At 41.5% G+C, this 20,446-nt stretch overlaps 1 protein-coding gene across 6 annotated transcripts in view; it reads right to left on the bottom strand.

The window, feature by feature from the left end:
* Positions 1 to 20,446, bottom strand: part of LPAR3 (lysophosphatidic acid receptor 3) — an 84,442-nt gene that overhangs the window by 44,590 nt on the left and 19,406 nt on the right. For 5 of the 6 annotated variants that reach the window (XM_089920247.1, XM_089920250.1, XM_089920245.1 and 2 more), the window contains one exon: positions 7,348 to 8,104. In XM_089920247.1, coding sequence (XP_089776373.1) covers positions 7,348 to 8,083 — 736 coding nt within the window. In that variant the 5' untranslated portion in view covers positions 8,084 to 8,104. Of the gene's footprint in view, positions 1 to 7,347; positions 8,105 to 8,811; positions 9,217 to 20,446 lie in introns of those variants that run through there. The other variant, XM_089920259.1, reaches the window with a different exon arrangement.

Genomic DNA, 20,446 nt, shown 5'->3' with positions numbered 1-20,446 from the left:
GCACTACACTAGGTATTTTAAGTGCATTGTCTCATTGTTTCCATAAAAACTTGCCATGCCAGGGGTACTGATATTATCCCCATTTTACAGATGGGAAAACTAAGTCACAGGGAGGTCAGGTGAATTGCTCAGGGTTATGCAACTTGGAAGCTGCAAAGCCAGGATTTAAATCTGGTTCCCTCCCTATTCCAAAGCCCCTACTCTTTAGTGTATATACTTTATGTTCAATATACTTTAATGAACATAAAGTTTGAAGAATGTGGAGCTGTCATTCCCTGGGAGATGTTGTCATAACTGTCACCAAGCTGCAGAATCTTTAAAACAAATCAAGAGCAAGGTAAACATCGAGAGATCAAGTACCTTTACTGAAATAAACTTAACTAGAAATTAAGGGAGATACAAGTTATAAATGTCATTACGTGGGTAGATGTTGTTCTAGCCCTATCACTTTCAAGAGGCTGCTAATTAACCTTGAAAAATTGGTTCCTGGAGCCAATCTGCTTGGATTTGAATCTCAGCTCTGCTACTAATCTTGGGCAAGACACTGAACCTCTCTGGGCCTCAGTTTCCTGGTAATAATAACAGAACCTCCCTCATAGCGTTGTCATGAAGATTAAATGCAATAAAATGTGTCTCAGAAACCATGTATTGCACACAGTGAATATTAACTATTATTATTTTTTCCAGTATGGGTCTATGGGGAAGATACTTAAGTCCATCCGAGTTTCCTCATCTATTAAACAGATCTCCAGGGAGTTGTTATGAGGGTTAAATGAAATAAAATCCTAAAAGAGTGTAAGATGCAGACCTCCTCATAGTAAGCAATCAACAAATGTTCATTTGTTTTCCTCTTCCCAAGAGAGACCTCTGTTTCCCACCCTATGAAATGGGATACCCACTCACTCCTCTCATGCCATTGTTTACCTCACAGGCATGTCACAGCCAGAGCCTGCCAAAGGTCAGGCTGCACATGAGGAAACCTGGGTTCTACTTTTATTTCCGCTTTTGAAAAGCCACTCCTCTAAGCCTTGATTTCCTCACTTATTCCTTCTGTTATAACCTCAACAAGTGTGTTCCAGACAGCGTGCTACATGTTAGATATGCAAAGGTAGATAAATAAGGTACAGACCTCAACTTCAAAGAATGTACACCCTAGTTCAAGATAAAGGCATGTAAACTTCAAAGAATGTACACCCTCAACTTCAAAGAATGTACACCCTAGTTCAAGATAAAGGCATGTAAACAAATGAAGTACACTGATTGAGGTATGAACAAGATAGAGAGTGGCCCAAAGGAGGTAGGATCAGATTCATCTAGGCAAGATTCAGAAAAGATAAGCCCTTGAGTTGAATCTTACAAGATGAATGCAAGTTTCCCAGGCAAAACAAGAGGAAAGGTATTCCAGCTGAAGCAAAGGCCTAGCAACGTAAAGTGAAAAACTGTAAATAATTACTTATAGCTGAGTAGAGGGTGCATTTAGGGGAGTAGGAAGAAAATAGGATAATGCTATCTTCCCCACTTACCATACAGAATTTCCATGAGACCAAATGAGAATAATGTATTAAAACACTGAAAAAGGTATAGTGTCGCAGAAATGTCATGTATGATTGTTAGCAGTACTCCAGCAAGGCTTATATGGCACTAAATTGTCACCCATTTCCTAGCATGAGAACTCCTGGTACTGTTTATTCTCTTACCACCACTTTGTCTCCCTCGCCTCTCCCCTGAGAGAAGGCAAGGTGGATTCAGCATTGATCGGAGTGGAAAAGTAGAAGGGAGAAATAAAAAATTCCAGCTCTTTGTTTCGATGACCACAAACCTTTTCAAAGTCCCTTAACTGTAATGTTGCTCATATTTTTGAAAAGCTCTATCCTTATTGGCCAAAAAAGTAACCTGGACCCTAAGACCATGGCTTTTCAAATGTTCTTCACTATAACCCATAGTAAGATATATATATATATATATATATATATATATATATATATATACACACACACACACCATAATCCAGTCTCACACAAACATTATGAAATACACTTATACCTACTATATGCAATGCACTCTGATATTTTCTCTTCTTTTCTACTTTATGTCATTTTTTAAAAGTGTCAGTAACAATCTCCTAATTGAGTTCACTACTTGCTAGTAGGTCACAACTTGCAATTTGAAAATCACCATCCTAAGAGACAGGAAGGTTTATGAAAGATTTCAAAAGTATGGTTCACAAATCCTTTGACTCTTTCTTTTCTTTTGCATTTCAAGATACTGCAGAATAAAAGAAAGCCCAGCCCATTTCCTGGAAAATACAACATCCATGTGTGCACCGTTCACATCGTATGTTGTTTGACAATAAATAAGAGGTTTCCACACGGGGGATCTTGTGTGTTGGGGTTGCTGTGACCGATTAGGCTGGCTGACAAGTAAGATTTCAAAATACAGGAGTCTCTCTTGGCAGGGCCTTGGTGCCCTGTGGAAAGTAGGATCATATGTCTCCAATGTCTTTTCGATGAGAACATTCAACAAGCAACTGGTGGTGCAGTCGTTGGGAGTCCGCCTGCCAATGCAGGGGACATGGGTTCGAGCCCTGGTCCGGGAAGATCCCACATGCCTCGGAGCAGCTGGGCCTGTGCGCCACAGCTGCTGAGCTGGAGCTCTGGAGTCCGTGAGCCACAGCTGCTGAGCCCGTGTACTGCAACTGCTGAGGCCCACACTCCTGGAGCCCGTGCTCCGCAATGAGAGAGGCCACCGCAATGGGAGGCCTGCTCACCGCAGCGAAAAGTGGCCCCAGCTTGCTGCAACTGGAGAAAGCCTGCGCGCAGCAACAAAGACCCAACGCAGTCAATAAATAAATTAATTAATTAAATTAAAAAATAAGCAACTTCTTTCACGTAAAAGGCCCATCACACATTATAACCCAGAAGTGAGCAGCATTCTGCCTCAGGGCTGCTGAAATGGGAACACAATGCCTAGATGCCTTTCCAGTCACTCACAGATTTAAAATCCACCCCACCATCATCACTACGACCCATCTGGCTCTGTGTGCTTTTTGTGTTCAACCAAAATCCCAAAGCCAGAAAGAAACACAAAGGTCATCTGGTCTACCGCTCTCCTTCCAAAGACCATGGCCAACTAAACTTTTCTGGCTCATAGCTGAGTTATTTCCCCTCATACCTCAACATGCATCTGAGTCCACGGGGCCTTCCTTGTGTTACTGCACAAGCTTTACATGTCTCTGCCATCACACTTCTGATTACACTGTTTCTCCTACATAGAATTCTTTCCCTCCTGCCAATACAAATCCCACCCATCCTTCCAGATCACACCCCAAGCTCCCTAAGAAGCCTTCCCCAAACTCTACCGCCCCTAATTATCCATTCTTCCTTCTCTGAAATGAGATTAAGCTAACTGAATACATGCAGCCCTTTGTCTCTTAGATGCTATTTAACAGACAGTTGATATATATTTATTGATTAACTTTCTAAGACTTAAAAGAAGTTACATATATAAGAATCTTTAATCTTAAATTAACCTTTCCTACAAAATATATATCAAGGAGTAAATAGAAAGGTTTAGCATTTTATCATGAAGATATTTAAATCAGGTAATCATTAATGAAATAAGTATTAAGCTATTAATTTCCATATACTCAGAACCAATGACTACAGTGATGGTAGGTCCTGCCAGTCCTGTTGATTTTTCTAATGCATATACTATCATATGAGAGACACCTGTATTAGGCAAACAAATTCTTACATGTACCAGATAGAGCAACTAAGGGGCTTCCTTCCTAAGGAGCACCATGAAAGATGCTCTCATGGAAGGGGACTCTGTGCTTTGATACACAGTCAATCCACGAACTCTGTGTTGGCTTTGGCTACTTACTGTCATGGTAGGATTACTGAATTTCATAACTTGGAAAGAATTTAAAGTTTACCTATTCAACCTCAGATGAGGAAATTTAACCAAGAAAAGGTGAGCTAATGTGCTTCAGATCACCCCTGTAGAAAATCCCAGAGGTGGGGCTAAAACCCAAATCTGTTATCTGAAGAAGTCAGGAGCTGGAAGCCTAAAAACCTCATACCACCCAGCTCTTCGGTTTCATTTCCCCCATCCCCAAACTTCTTGTCTTCCACCAGATCCCTCTGTCTCACCACTGAGGAACTTCCCCAGGTCCTCCACACCAAACTGTCTTCCTGATGTTAACCAATTCCCCAGTGTTGTTTCATCTTGATGCCCTGACTTCTCTTAACCTACTCGGCAATTTCACTGTTTCTTCTGGTTTTGCCCTTATCCAACACCACACCCGCCCAAACCACACAGCTGTTTTAGGCCCTTCCATACATTCCAGACGAAGTTACATATGACACTGAAGCTGGTGACCGTGATGACCATCTCACAAAAAGTCCTACCTGGGATGACAGAAGTTTTTTTGCCATCTCGTGCTGTATATAATACAGAACATGCTGGAAAAAAGGTTTTCTCTTTAATTAGGCAGGTAGTTTCTCAAGATACATAGCCAAGCAAATGATTATGCTTGCAAGTTAAGCAGGGAAAGCAGCAGAGTTGCTGACGCTACCAATAAATACCCAAAACATCAACAGCTCTAGCTCAAGAGTGGAAAAATGGATTAATGTGATTACTCTTTTTCTTACTGTTGTCTATGTTCCTGTCAAGACACTAAAACGAGAATGAGGCGGTCAAAGCAGAAGACAGGACAAAGAGGAGGCCAGTAAAATGTCCAAATAAAGCAAAACTAGCTACAGAGTGTGGTAATAAACATGTGGACTCCAAAGGCCAACTGGTCAGTCTTGCTTCCACCATTAACAACAAATGACCTTGGGCATACTTGCTTAAACTCTCCACTCAGTTTCTTCATCTGGTAGGGGGATGACAGTAGCACCTATCTCACAGGGTTGCCATGGGAATTAAATAAGTTAATATCTGTAAAACACTTAGGACAATGTTTGACACATATTAAACCCTACATAAATATTTGTTAATGAAAATAAATCCTCAGTTTGAAATTATTTTAACTATCACACTATGTGTCTGCTGACCTCCAAATCTTATTAGCAGTTTCAGGACCTACAGACATCACGATGGCTCCCATACCACACCATATATACCCTGCATCCTCCGTTATGAATTGTTTCCCAAGAATTCATTTTATAGTTCCTTCACATTGGGAATTAAAAGGAATATACTCCTGGCTCTCTCTCAATAATGGTCCCCATGGCTGCAGCCACCACACAAGGTGAGAAAATGACCTCTCTAACATAGAACACAAGGCCTGTGAAGCCACAGAAGTTCTTGTTTGCCCACATATCACAAATTCTACCTGTAACCCGGGACTGGAATTGGGGCACAACTGGCTACCTGCCATAGAGAAAACAAAATGAAGGGAAAATTCTTTGCCCCAAAAGTGTCTTCTTGGTCCAGGGCTCACAGTGGAGAGCAAAACCCCTCAGAGCTGTTTAAACTCTGTCTTAAAGACTCTCCTCCCTCCGTTTCTTCATTTCCTTCTCATCAGGCTCTTGGCTACACTAGTTTTGATCTTTTCAAGGTCACCAAACAACTACCACTCTGCTAAGACTGCATCTGGCTCCACCTCTCAGGAGTATTAACATTGCTGATACACCCTTTCCTTCTCACAGCTTCCAGGCCACCGTATTCTCCTGGGTTTTCAGGCTTCTCCTTTTCCTGGGCTCTCGTGACATTGCTTCCTGCCTTCCCACCCTCCCTACGTTGGAGTACCCTAGGACTTGTTCCTCAGTCCTCTTCTCTCTTCCATCCACACTCACCTCCATGGTGGGCTCATCCAGTCTTGTGGTTTAAAATACCATTTTTTTCCCCAAACGACTCTCAAATAGAGATCTCCAGCCCAGACCTAAATCCTCAACTCTTGATTCAATAGGATCAATTCAATAGGAGAAATTCAATTCACTGTCTAATAAAATCCTAAACTTAGCTAGTCCAAAGTCAGACTCCCAACTTTCCCTCCAAATCTCCTCTTCTGTCTTCCGCATCTCCACAAATGACGTGCTCCACCCTCCCCTCCTCCTCCCGCCTTTCTTCATACCTTACTGCTCAGCAAATCCTATTGACTCTACCATGTAAAAAAGTTTCAGGGGCTTCCCTGGTGGCGAAGTGGTTGAGAGTCCGCCTGCCGATTCAGGGGACGCGGGTTGGTGCCCCGGTCCGGGAAGATCCCACATGCCGCGGAGCGCCTGGGCCCGTGAGCCATGGCTGCTGAGCCTGCGCATCCGGAGCCTGTGCTCCGCAACAGGGCCCGCGTACCGCAAAAAAAAAAAAAAAAAATTCAGAATGCAACCTTGTTGCATCACCTCTAGACTGCCCTCTGGTCCTAGTCATTTCCATCTCTCTTGAGTACTGAAATACCCTCTTAAGCAGTTCTGTTTTTACCCTTGCCCCACTACAGTACTTCCTCAAAACAGCAGCCAAAGAGATGCCATTAAAATTCAAGTCATGGGAAGCAGCCGCATAGCACAAGATCAGCTCGGTGCTTTGTGACCACCTAGAGGGGTGGGATAAGGAGGGTGGGAGGGAGGGAGACGCAAGAGGGAAGAGATATGGGGATATATGTATACGTATAGCTGATTCACTTTGTTATAAAGCAGAAACTAACACACCATTGTAAAGCAATTATACTCCAGTAAAGATGTTAAAAAAAAAAAAATTCAAGTCAGATCACGTCACTCCCTCGTTCAAAACCTTCCAATGGCTTCTCCTCCTCTCCCTCAGAAAAGCAAAGGCTTTGTGATTAACTGTGCAGCCTGACTGAATCTGAGTCACTCCACCTATACCACCTCAACTCTCTGACCTCATCACCTCCCACCCTCCCTCCACTCCACTCCAGCCACACTGGCCCCCTTGCTGTTCAGCCTCCTACGCTCACTGCATCTCCTGCCTGGAACACCCTTCCCCCCACACCCACATGGTTCACTCCCTCATCACTTTCCCATCTTGGCTAAAACGTCACCTGCTAGGTGAGGCTGTCCCTCACAACACTTTTTAAAATTGCAAACTATAACAGCTTAGCACACTCCTTATCTCTCTTCCCTGCTTTATTTTTCCCCATTAGACCACTCAACATCTTATTTTACAAATTTTGTAATAAAATATACTATAAAATTATTTTGTTTGTCCCCATTAGGATACTTATATTGTCTTCCCCTATTCGAGTATAAGCTCCAGACAGGTGAGGGTTTAGGTCTGTTCATGTTCACTGCTGCATTCCTACTACCTAGTAAGTGCCTTGTATACAGCAGGTGCTCAACAAATATTTGCTGAATGAAGGGGAATAATGGCTGACTTGGTTCCTCTTACCTAAGACAGTCATCACCGTCTTCATTAGCTTCATGGGTGTCCTCCGGTGGCTGATAGACCCACTTGTGTGCGGAGATAAGACGTTGGTTTTCCTCTTTACGTACATGTAGATCCGCAGGTACACCACGACCATAATGAAGAAGGCCATGAGGTTGGACACACTCCAGAAAATGAGGTAACTCCTGCTATAAATGGGGGCCAGGGAAGAGCAGGCCGAGATGTCACAGAGGCAATTCCAGCCCAATGTGGGGACAGCCCCCATAAAGATGGCAATGGCCCAGACGAACAAGATGAGCAGCGTCACTCTCTTTTTGGTCAGGTTGCTGTGGACTCGCATCCTCATGATTGACATGTGCCTCTCCACGGCAATAACCAACAGATTGGTCAGGGAGGCTGTTAAGCTAGTGTCCAGAAGCCCCTGGCGGAGAAACCAGCGGTTGACAGTCAGAGTTTTTGAAACTGGGCCAGTGTTAAACATCAGGTATACATAGGCAATTCCAGCAAAGAAATCTGCAGCAGCTAGGTTAGCCAACAGGTAGTAGAAGGGGAAATGAAACTTTCTGTTTTTGATTACTGCTGCGATGACCAGAGAATTAGAAAAAAAGATAAACAGGCAGAAAAATGTTCCAACACACAAAACAATTACAAGCTTCGTTCCTGTCCACTCATCGGCAGTGTCAGTGTTGCTCCTATTATAAAAAAAGTCCATCTGCTTATCATAGTAGCACTCATTCATTGTGGAGAAGAACTGAACATCCTAGAAAGAAATTTAAAGAAGAAACAAATATCACTCTTTGGAAAAGTCAATCACTAAACCACCAAGTGCCATTGCTAAGCCCCTTGTTCTAGTCAACCCCTGTTCATCCTTCAAATCTCAGTGTAAATGTCCTTTGCTCCAGGACCCTGGCCCCCGACCACCTATCACAGCATTTATCTCATATCAGTCATCGTTGTCTGTTTCCCAGGTTAGGTGCAAGTGCAGGGAGGGAGGGTCTGTGTCTATTTTGTTCACCATGATAACCCCAGGACCCATCTGCCCTGGCTGCCTCAAGACAGGTATTTGCTGAATGGCTGGCTGGCTGGTTGGCTGAATGAATGAATGGTCATGGAGGCAGGAATAGGTCAAATATTCTGAGCCTTGCAATAATCCCCCCCCGCACTGGTAACAATTATAGCATAGCACGTTAAGGCTTCTCCTGGTGGTTTCCAGCTCATTTCTTACTTATAGGTTCTGTTCATTAATCAAGGGCAGGTTGGTAATGCCAGGCACATTCTTGCCCAGATAACAGGTGTTGAGTTACTCTTCACATGACCAAATGGCTTCCCCAAGAGATTAATTTTCTACCACTTCTGATTCCAATCCCGATCTGCTTTTGCCATATTTTAGTTTCAAACTACAATGACAACACTTGTTAAGCATGTGGTGCAGGGCTGGCGACTTTGGCCTCAATCCTCCTTCCTTACCTTTTTGTTCACTTCTTTCTTATTCTCCTAATCCAAATTGTACCAGTGTGAGTTTGCATATTGGATTTTCCACCTCAATCACTTCAAGTCAGTTTCCTTCCCTGGGCTCTCTTCAACACTGATGGTAGTAGAAGACCAGGCCTCCATGGGTAAGACTAGGATCTGGAGTCCAAGGGTGTGAGAACACTCCTGCCAAGGAGGGGCAAGTCCTCCAGACACATGTCTGAAAGTAGACCCCAAAATGGGGTATCAAACAGACAGGCAAGACACTAATCTCAGGACAAGATCTCTTGCAGCCCCAAAGTGAGGGATTCTGGCCAAGGAGGGGCTGGGCAAGGACTCAAACAATGCCCATCCATCTACGCTTATTAGGAAGACCAGGTGTTCTGCCTCACAGTAGTCTGGCTATAGCCATGAAGTGTCCAATCAATGGAAACCGGGGTTGAAGGCCAGAAAATCTAGCTTCTGGGGAGAATGACCACGGGCTCTCTCTCAAGAAACAAGGCTACAACTTTTTTGCTGGAAAGCTGGAGATCCAGAAGGCCCAGGCACTGAGCGGTCCACTGGCGGGAATGAAGTGGCTCTAACAGTAAACGCTTACTAGAAATCCCCAGCTCTTAAGGCTCCTATAAATTCTACAGTCCAATACCACATCCAGAATCAGGACAAGTGGATCAAATATCAGCTTGAAGTAGTACAAAATAGAAATTTATCATAGACAGTCTTCTTTTCATATATTCATATTCTAGTGATATTATGATATTTTTAATGAATTAGATATATGCATCCCTGCTGTAAATAATGAAAGGCAAAATATCATTTTATATGCTTAAAATAAACAAAACGGGAGTGGTGTCAAGAGACAAATGGTTCTAGTGCCTTTCAATTACAAGGAAGGGGGATTCAATTTTAATAAGGACAAAACAAAGATACAGCAGGGCAATATATCTACACTACATCATGATAATTTTCCCAAATTAAAACTATAGATCTACATGATAATTTTAATAGCTTCATAATATTCCAGTATGAACATACCACACTTTACTTAACTAATCCCTAACTGTTACATATTTAGGTTGTTTCCAATATTTCACTTTTACAAGCAAGGCTACATTCTTATGCATTAATCTTTACACACTTGGCCAATTATTTCCTTAGGATTAATCCATGGGTTTCAAGTTGATGAAGTAAAGAATATAAATTTATTTAAAGATTTCTGATACATGTTGTTGAACTGCCCTTGAGACAGATCATATTTCTAATCCCACCAGCACATATAAGAGTTGAATAGCAGATACTAATCTAGTGAAATTCAATTTTAATATCCAAGGGGAAAATGTAGCTTTCAACAGTATTGAAAGTACACAGAAATTCAAGACAAAAAAATCCAAAAACCACATAAGAAATTTTAATGATTATGTGTCTTCTTATGTGTGCAATTTTTTTTAATAAATAAATTTATTTATTTTTGGCTGCATTGGGTCTTCGTTGCTGCGCACAGGCTTCCTCTGGTTGCAGCGAGTGGGGGCTACTCTTCGTTGCGGTGCGCGGTCTTCCTACTGCAATGGCTTCTCTTGTTGCGGAGCATGGGCTCTAGGTTTGCAGGTTTCAGTAGTTGCAGCACGTAGGCTCAGTAATTGTGGCTCATCGGCATAAGAGCGCCGGCTCAGTATCTGTGGCACACGGGCTTATGTGCTCCGCGGCATGTGGGATCTTCCCGGGCCAGGGCTCGAACCCATATCCCCTGCATTGGTAGATGGATTCTTAACCACTGCGCCACCAGGGAAGTCCCTATGTATGCAATTATTATGTGTCCTATCAAAAATGAAAAACCCTTTTTATTTTGCTATATGCTTTAGACAGCTAAGAGAAGCACATTTCTAATTTTAAAATTATATTATTCTTGATTAACTCATCAGTTTAATCAAGATTAAATTGTCAGAAAGATGTAGGAATTAACATACTACCAAAAAACTTTAAATTTTCCTAATTTCCTTTTTTTTTAAGACATCTTTATTGGAGTATAATTGCTTTACAATGGTGTGTTAGTTTCTGCTTTATAACAAAGTGAATCAGCTATACATATACATATATCTCCATATCTCTTCCCTCTTGTGTCTCCCTCCCTGCCACCCTCCCTGTCCCACCCCTCTAGGTGGTCACAAAGCATGGAGCTGATCTCCCTGTGCTATGCGGCTGCTTCTCACTAGCTATCAGTTTTACATTTGGTAGTGTATATATGCCGATGCCACTCTCTCACTTTGTCCCAGCTTACCCTTACCCCTCCCCGTGTCCTCAAGTCTATTCTCTAGTAGGTCTCTGTCTTTATTCCCGTCCTGCCCCTAGGTTCTTCATGACCTTTTTCTTTTTTTAGATTCCATGTATATGTGTTAGCATATGGTATTAGGTTTTCTCTTTCTGACTTACTTCACTCTGTATGACAGACTCTAGGTGCATCCACCTCACTACAAATAACTCAATTTTGTTCCCTTTCATGACTGAGTAATATTGCATTGTATATATGTGCCACATCTTCATTATCCATTCATCTGTTGATGGACACTTAGGTTGCTTCCATGTCCTGGCTATTGTAAATAGAGCTGCAGTGAACATTGTGGTACATGACTCTTTTTGAATTATGGTTTTCTCAGTGTATATGCCCAGTAGTGGGATTGCTGGGTCATATGGTAGTTCTATTTTTAGTTTTTTAAGGAACCTCCATACTGTTCTCCATAATGGCTGTATCAATTTACATTCCCACCAGCAGTGCAAGAGGGTACCCTTTTCTCCACACCCTCTCCAGCATTTATTGTTTCTAGATTTTTTGATGATGGCCATTCTGACTGGTGTGAGATGATATCTCATTGTAGTTTTGATTTGCATTTCTCTAATGATTCATGATGTTGAGCATTCTTTCATGTGTTTGTTGGCAATCTGTATATCTTCTTTGAAGAAATGTCGACTTAGGTCTTCTGCCCATTTTTGGATTGGGTTGTTTGTTTTTTTGGTATTGAGCTGCATGAGCTGCTTGTAAATTTTGGAGATTAATCCTTTGTCAGTTGCTTCATTTGCAAATATTTTCTCCCATTCTGAGGGTTGTCTTTTCGTCTTGTTTATGGATCCTAATTTCCTTTTAAAGGGGTCTTAACATTTATTTTGGTTCATAAATTTGGTTGCATTTGTAATCAGATGATGCCCTAAAACCTCAATGATTCTACTTCAAAAACCTGCAAGTTCAACGTTCCCCCATCAAAACCAAAATGGCATGTTCTTCGACACACTTTAGCAAAATTCATCCTGAGAATGAGAAGCAGTTTTGTCTTCCAAAGTTGAAAACCACAGGAAAACCATGATTAACCCGAACTCCCACCACACAGTTCCCTACCTCCAAGCCTCAAATTCTACTTTTGGGAGAAATAGACAATGAGAATATTAAAAGTTCATGTAGGGAATTGATGAAAAAGATTCCACAGGATGGAATATTATACAGCCATTGAAAACCATGTTTACTATGAAGTTGTAGTGATATGAGGAAAAGCATATTCCATTATTTTAATTATAAATATATACGTATGTATACATATACAGGTATTTAGGTATACATACATATATAACATACATATAAACACAGACAAATGTGCTTGTGTTTGTATGTCTTAACGATTTTTAAAAGATATAAAAAGAAAATAAGGAAAAAAACTCAAAGTGTAAATGGTTAATTAAGAATGGTAGAATTGCGGGTCATTTTTTAAAAATTCTTTCCAGTTTTTTCTATTTTCCACATTTTCTATAATAAATAAATAAATAGACTTTTAAATGCTAGTCTACAAATTCTGTCTTAGGAGCACACATTCTACTTAATCTACCTTTCTTTGACAACTACGACAATGAAAAATCAAAATTAATGCTCAAAGGAAAAGCCTCAAGGATTCACTTATGTTCATTATTACTACTCTTACCAGCACAGCGCACTTTAGCATTTTCCAGTGTTAATGAAAATAAAATGGTTTTCTACTTAAAACTTCATGTAACCACAAAACCTTATATGCTGACAACTGATCAAATCAAGACGTCACTTTTCCCAACTCTCTTATAAAACATTTCCTAACACAATTGCTCCAGAGCCCCAAATATGAATAACTAGAAGTTTCTGAATTAGTACTTTTGATTTTTTCTCTCTGCCATATGCTATCAAGCTTGTTGACAGTCCCCAGTACATATTAACTACAGATCACCATATTCTCTTAGCTGGAAATTACCAAAAACTTTAGTGAGCTTATAACAAATTATCGACATAGTTTCTCGACCTCTCTCAAACCTTAAAGTATGATTCTATTATCTAAGCCTAAACATCCCCTCCACAGAGATACCCCTCTCTGACCAATCGAAAGTAACCCCCAGGTCTCGCTATCAGAGAGCCTCATTTTCTCTACCAGTTGTGACGTATTTTTTGTGTGTGTTTGCCTTTATTATTCACCCCCCACTGCTAGACCACTTCGCTCCAGCAGAGCAGGGACCTTGCCTTTTATGCTCATGTCTATAGCATCAGCATGTGTGGAAGGAAAAAAATGAATCTGCACCCGACACTATCTCTTCCCCCACTAAAATGAAGAGGTTCAGTTAAATGCCTTTGATAACTTACACATCACCCATTAAATATGCGAATTAGAGAACTTCACTAATTAACTATGTGTTCTTGGGTTAGTTACTTAATATCTTGACTTCATTACTATTTTTAATTGCTAATATTTGAGTGATTACTTTGTGCCTGGTGTTGGGCTATGCATTTTATGTACGTCATCTCATTTAACCCTCCCCACAGTGTTGTAGATACCACTAGCATATCCATTTTGCAGGTGAGGAAACTGAAGCAACCTTGCCTAAGGTTGCACAACTAGTAAGTGGAAGATCCTGGCTTCTCTTCAGGCAGCTCTGCTCCCAGGCTTATGTGCTTCTCTACAACACTACATTTTCTCTCTACAGACAAATGAAACACCAGACAGAACAAGAACTATAGTCATACTTAACAACAACCATGGGATTACCAAAATAGACTGATCCCATCAAATCACGTACAAAGACTGTCTTGCACTATAAAAAAAGTTGGGCATTCTAAATACACTTCGGGTTTTTTTATTTTGTTTTAAAAGCCCTGAGCAGTACAGAAAAGGCATTTTTTTCTGAAAATATGTTTTCAAATTTTACAGTAAGCAGGGCACACAATACAATTTCAAGACTAACGTTGCTAAACTTTAATTCTGCCAAATCGCAAGCTGTTTTCTTTTTTCTTTTTCTTTTTTTATACTTAAGGTTTAGAGGGTTTGAATAGTTCTGACCCAGAAACAAAGATGTTAAACTTTGGAGGTATTACCACAACTTCAAACTTCAGTAATTTAAGACTTCATAAAATGATGGTTTAGAAAGTCTATATGTGGAATCCAAATGAAAACTTCAGGAGCAAAGCTTTCATTTAGGCTCTCCCAAACTTGATTCTCTGAAAAACTGTCCAGCCAGCCCATAATGTGGAAACAATTATGAAAATTAAGACATGTGAAAACCACTCCAGCAGCTTATTTCGAGCTACATCTTACGAGACAAGTTACTGCTGGCCTTTTAGTTGACTTTCAATAACACTTTCTTTTTCCCCTTAGGACGAAACAGGGTGCATCGAAACAAGATCATTTGGTGCTGTGCACATTTTCCTTTCCTGTGGTCTACAAATGTAGAACTATCCTCCCCTCTCTGGAAACTCCAGCCAGATGGGAGTTGGAGATTAGGTTAGTTGGTACGCTAACGACCAGAAAAGAGACCACTCCTTCTAAGCAATCACGTTTGCTCACTGAATTCTTTTAATAATTCATGTTAATGGAAAAATTAGGAGAGCATGGGAGATTTAAGTCCACATATGATCCTCGAGGTTCATTCTAGCCATTAGTTTCAAGGCCCTTAAACTGCTCCTCCTGCCAGGAGCCTCTTCCCCCAGATACCTTCAGGGCTCACTTTGCCACCTCATTCCAGCCCAAATGTCACTTCACCAGAGATTCTCTTCCCTGCCCCTTTGTAAAAAAAAGCACCTCACCCAAACCCCTGCCCTCACGGCACTATCGCCCTTTCCTCTGCTTTATTTTTCTTTACAGCATTTCTCACTACCTGACACCATCTGCTTGGGGTTATGGTCTGTCCCCCCCATGTGCTTAGGAAGTCAGGGCCTTTGCGCTGTTGTAGCACATCCACAGCACATGGAACAATGCCCAGCACGCAGTAGGCACTCAGTAAATACTAGTTAGATGTAGAATTAAATTAAGTATCCTTGGGCACACGTGCCCCCTACCCAAACTGAGCATTCTTACTTTCTTCTACTGCTGCATACTCTCTAATTTAGGTCTCAGAACTCTTTCATTTTCTTCTGTAGACTTGGCTCCAAGCCCTGCTGGCTGAGAAGTGTGAGGAGTGGTGTTTGCCACCCTTGAACAGAGGCTTTACCAGAGCAGACAAGACAGGGTGGTCTGAAGGGCGGTCCCACCGTAGAGACCCCCCAACCCCCTGTCTGTATGGACATCAGAAATTATGACTTCTCTTTGAACATAACTTCCAAAGAAAGGGAGACCCAATGGCCAAGGTAGAACAATTTGAGCAACAAAATAAATAAAGTAGGATTGGACTATATAACCCAATGCATTTTAAAAAATCTATTAGTCCATATTGTTGGAAGTAAATGACTGAAAAAAATAATAAATGAAAAAGAAGAGACATATCTCCCATACAGAAAAATTCCAAATAAATTATGTAGATATTCCACTCTAAAGGAGGGGAACATATCTCCCACTCCATAAGTGTGGACTGTGCATGGTGACTGCCTCCCAAAGAGGAGAGTATGAAAGGGGGCGGGGCTCACTTTTCAGTGGAGAAACTTGACAAACATGACTTCGGCCAGGTGATCAAGGTCAACATCAACAGTGATAAGTCATGTTGCTAGTCTGTAACCTTGATAAAATATGTTAAGAATGGCACTTTACTCTGTAATCTTCCTTCCCAAAACCCATAACCCCAGCCTAATCTGAGAAAAACCTCAGACACATCCCAGTTGGGAGACATTCTCAAAAACCATCAAGGTCATCAAAAACAAAGAAAATCTGAGAAACTGTCACAGCTAAGAGGAACCTAAGGAGACATAACATCTGAATATAATGTGTATCTCAGATCCTGGAACAGAGAAGGAACATTATGTAGAAAGTAAGAAAATCTGAATAAAGTGGGACTTAATAGTGATGAATCTATATCAGTTCATTAACTGTAACAAATGTACCATATTACTGCAAGATGTTAATAATAGGAGGGGAAACCGTGTGTAGGAGTGGCAGTATAACATGGGAACTCTCTATTCTATCTGCTCAATTTTTCTGTAAATATAAAACGGTCTTATAAATAAATAAATATTAAAAATAGATTTTAAAAAGAGAGAGGGGAGAGGATGTTATCAATTCTACTATACCACAGTAATTTCAAGATAAATAAAGCCTGCAGGTTTCATAAGCAGTTATTTTACTCTTTGCTGTGGTAAAATAACACAAAGGAGTAGCCACCTATTGGAGATTCAACTTAAACAGATATTATCTATGACAGGGTATTGAGATCCTCGATATTCTTGGGTAAAGCTAATACGTTTACTTTAGGGGTACCTGTTAAGTGTAGGGCTTTTACAGATCTGCTACCCTATCTTAATACACTAGACCATTTCTCTTAAGAAAGCTGAACTCAACTTTGTTAAAGTTTCATTACTCTGTTTCTTAAGAACGAATGGTAAACTCACGCACATAAAACTGTTCTGATTGTGACCCCCTGCTCTCCACAGAGCAACAAGATCCCACGGCACACCGAGTGCTTCTACTGGTTGTAAAGTTCCCAAGACAGCAGCCACAGAGGAGAAGCAGGCACACACCCAGTGCGCTTGGGAAATGAGAAACTTCCATGCCTCAAGTCATCTTCAGCTCAATGACACACAGGGGCAAATGCAGTCAGAGCTCAGCAGGATAAACAGGTTCTTGTGCCAGGGCACGTTTCTGAGTCCTGTAGGTAGGGAGGACTGTCTGTTGCATGTCAGCTGTTTCAACCACTGCTTTCTCTCTCTCCATTGAGTGGGTGGATTTACAAAAGGCCACGGTATATACAAACAGCTGCTACCCTAGGACTTGTTTAATAAACAACTATAATCAAATGTATTGTTCCTCAGATGTCACTGATGACTGAAGACCTCTTAAACCTCTTGGTTAAACAGGAAGGCAAACTTGAAAACATACAGAACTAAACCAAATAAACGAGGTGAGACAGGGATTTTATACGATCAGCAAACTCCCTGACTCAGCTTATCCAAATGTAATGTAAATCTTTAATTGTGTTTACTTTACCAATTGTATATGATTTTAATCTCATCTAATTCATTAGGCTGGAAAGATGACAGACAACATTTTGTCCTTTGACCCTCTTAAAAGTAAAGACACTAATCAAAATGCTTAAAATGAATAATATTTATATATAATATAACCCCATATGTTCTATTATATACCAAATAATCCTTAGATCATCATGTAATCACATGTTTGAAGGAGGAGAGAATGCCAAAATTTAAAGTGTGGACATTCATCTCTGAAAGAGATATTCTTCTTGTACAAAGAACTTCGTCATTCTGTGAAAATATATTTTGAGAAATTTCAAAGTTCCTACTTACAGCCAATGACTTCCCATAAGAAGAAAATTAGATTTCTTTACATTATAAAATTCACAACAGAGAAAATTTTGGTCCAAACTGTTTGTCCTGACTTAACCATGAACTGCATTCATTCCCTGGCTCACTCTCCATTTCGTGACTCAGTCTCCTGCCACCAGTCCTGAGAAGGATATTCAACAGCCTCTTCTTCTAAATAATCCCCCGCTGTTCCCAGCAATAGGTGAATAGTGATCTGCAGTGACCCCTCCTTGCTTCTGGAAAGCACACCAGCTCAGGTTAGTGCCTGACTGAATTCTGAAACTCTATACAGAAAGGACAGTCATATTTTCAAAGCATGTGGCTATAGTGGGAAATGGTTGTTTTAATGAAGGCTTCAGAGGCTCCAAAGGAGGGTACTGCTGTTTCATCACTAAAGCAAGGAACTCATAGCCATTCCCATCCTGCCCCCCTCTCCCACCCTATGCATGTCTCGTAGTAAAACAGCACATCTGTATGAAGGTAACCAGGTCACGGAAATGCATATAAAAGGCATTTGAACGCTGTGCCTGATCTCATCCATTGGTCCCTCCAGCTCCCTCTCCAACCTCCTCCACTTGCTCTTTGCCCTGCAGGACTGAATCAACTGGCTTCCTTGCCCTCCAGCTTCTGCCCTCAGAGGTACAGCGAGAGGTGAGGAGGAGTGGGTGGGGCAAGGCTGAGACATTGATGCCCCTGCTCCCTCCCTGCCAGGTCGCTATGGGTTGGCTGGGTTAGTACCTGGCAGGCAGCCTCTCCTTCTCCCTCCCCTTGGCTTCCAGGTTGAGGGGTGTCAAAAGCTCCTTGCTGTTTCTAGCTCTGGGTCATTGTACCATCTCTTGGTTTCCATGAATTCTGCCCTCCCCCAGTTACCAAGTTACCATCCCCCGCTCCAGATACCAAATTAACGATATCATGTTTCCTGTGGAACTCTGAGCAATACAGATATCTTCAAGGACATTGTAATACAACAGTGTTATTTGTAAGGTGTTAATATGTTATAGATTTTTCTTAAATCTTTTAGTAAGATATAGTACACATAATATTTCCTGGCTATAAGTGTAACAACCCTCAGAGAAGGAAAGAGGAATAAACCGTATTCCCAAAGGCATGGGCCAGTATCACAATTCTTTGGATGCCCCCTATGTCCCCTTAGAGTACCAGAACCCTAGTAAATTTCACTACACACAGTAAGTGATTCAGTCAATGAGTGATTTGCCCATAGTTAGAGGCATTATATACAATAAAGATGATTGCACTGGATTCCAACAGATCCCTGCATGTTGAAGTCTACCTCACAGATGTCCTCCAGTGTAATCAACGATCAGTTCCAACTCTGTGTTCTTGTATACCATGGAAATAAATGACATGGGTTGAAGTGTTTATTGGGACCTAAGGTTAGCCTGGTTTGAATCTAGACACTGCAGAGAAAGAAGCAGTAGAGTTTTCCTTAAGGTGCTGTGAGGAGAGCAGGGCAGAGGGGGTCAGGGTAATGACAACCTGAGCCAAAGGGGACACTGCAGCCCGATGCAAGGCCATGCAGCCATCACTACGAGGACTGCCTTTTGGTGGCACTACTGATCCATCCTCCACAGTGGCATTTCCAGTGGCAGGGCCAGCCGTGGGAGATGCTGGATAAGTGCTACTCTCCAAGAAGCTCTGCAGGCTGCAACCTAGGTGGAGATGCTATAATGGCAGATGACCTTTAGACCCTGGGGACACAAGCTAGACTTAGTCACTGAGTAGACAAAGAAGCATGGGGGCTCAAGGCGCTGGGGGGAGGGAGGTCAGGAATAAACTCATTTCTATTCCATCAACAGTCTCATCTTATTCTAGCGTTCTTCACCTCTACTCTTTGTAAATTAATACAAACGCACTTGGGGGAGACCAGAGGTGGTCCTTGACTCTGGAACCTGTACACATCTATATACATGGAACTTTCGGACATGTGTATATTCATTCTCCTAAGGTGACTTTTTATTTACTAAATTCGGACTGTCTTTTAGCCACTGGAGGGGGACTCCCCTGATACTGCACTGTAGAAGCAGCCTCTGCCTCAGTGTCAGCCTTTACTACCATACTGTGAGCTTCTGAAGGGCCACCACAGTTTCTTACTCATGTCTGTGCACCTGATGCCCAATATAGGTGCATGGACAACGCGTGTCTGGTTCACGTGTTGGTTAGTTTTAGTTCACTGGTTGAAAGCAGAAGAGACAGAAACTTGATCACACTGTATTGAATAATGCTCGGGTGATATGGAAGTGGAAAGAAAGTATAGGCTATTCTTCCAAGAAATTTGGCTGACAAATACTTGGTAGCTCTCCTGTGGCATTCAGCACAGCATATTAAATATTGATTCGTCTTAGCCTCACTTCCAAACCTGTTGGAAGCAGAGCTAGTATCCTTCTGTCTCCCTGTTCTCTGAGGCACAAACACAGAACCTTGCCTGTAATCAGCACATAATAAAAATATGTTCAATTTTATTGAATAATTCAATAACAATTCCTTTGTTTCTAGTCCTCTTTTTCTTTGGTTTCACTGTGAACGCTGAGAGAGTTATTCTCTTTTTGTAACTCCCCTCCCAAGCCTCTGTGACCTTACTTTTTCCTGGTTCTTTTCCCACTGTCCTCAGTATTTCTGTCTCCTGTTCTTCAAGGCTGTTCTTCAGCCTTGAAGTGTACGTACTCCTAGACTTGGCTCTCAGCCCCCTCTTCTTTTCCCTTTAAACTTTCTTCCACAAGATCTATGATTGCTCAAGTTTTTTCCTCTATGTGCATGACTCCTGAACTAGCTCAAGCCCTGACACCGCTCATGTTCTCTCTCCCTCATGCTAAGCTCCCAAACCGCCTTCAAGATAAACAAGAAGAAAGTCACCATAAGGGTAGCATGTAT

This window comes from Delphinapterus leucas, chromosome 1, assembly GCF_059928025.1.
Source record: "Delphinapterus leucas isolate spDelLeu-1000000601 "Yukka" chromosome 1, BTC_Dleu_Yukka2, whole genome shotgun sequence".
NCBI lineage: Eukaryota > Metazoa > Chordata > Mammalia > Artiodactyla > Monodontidae > Delphinapterus > Delphinapterus leucas.
This window is presented reverse-complemented; position numbering and strand designations above follow the sequence as displayed.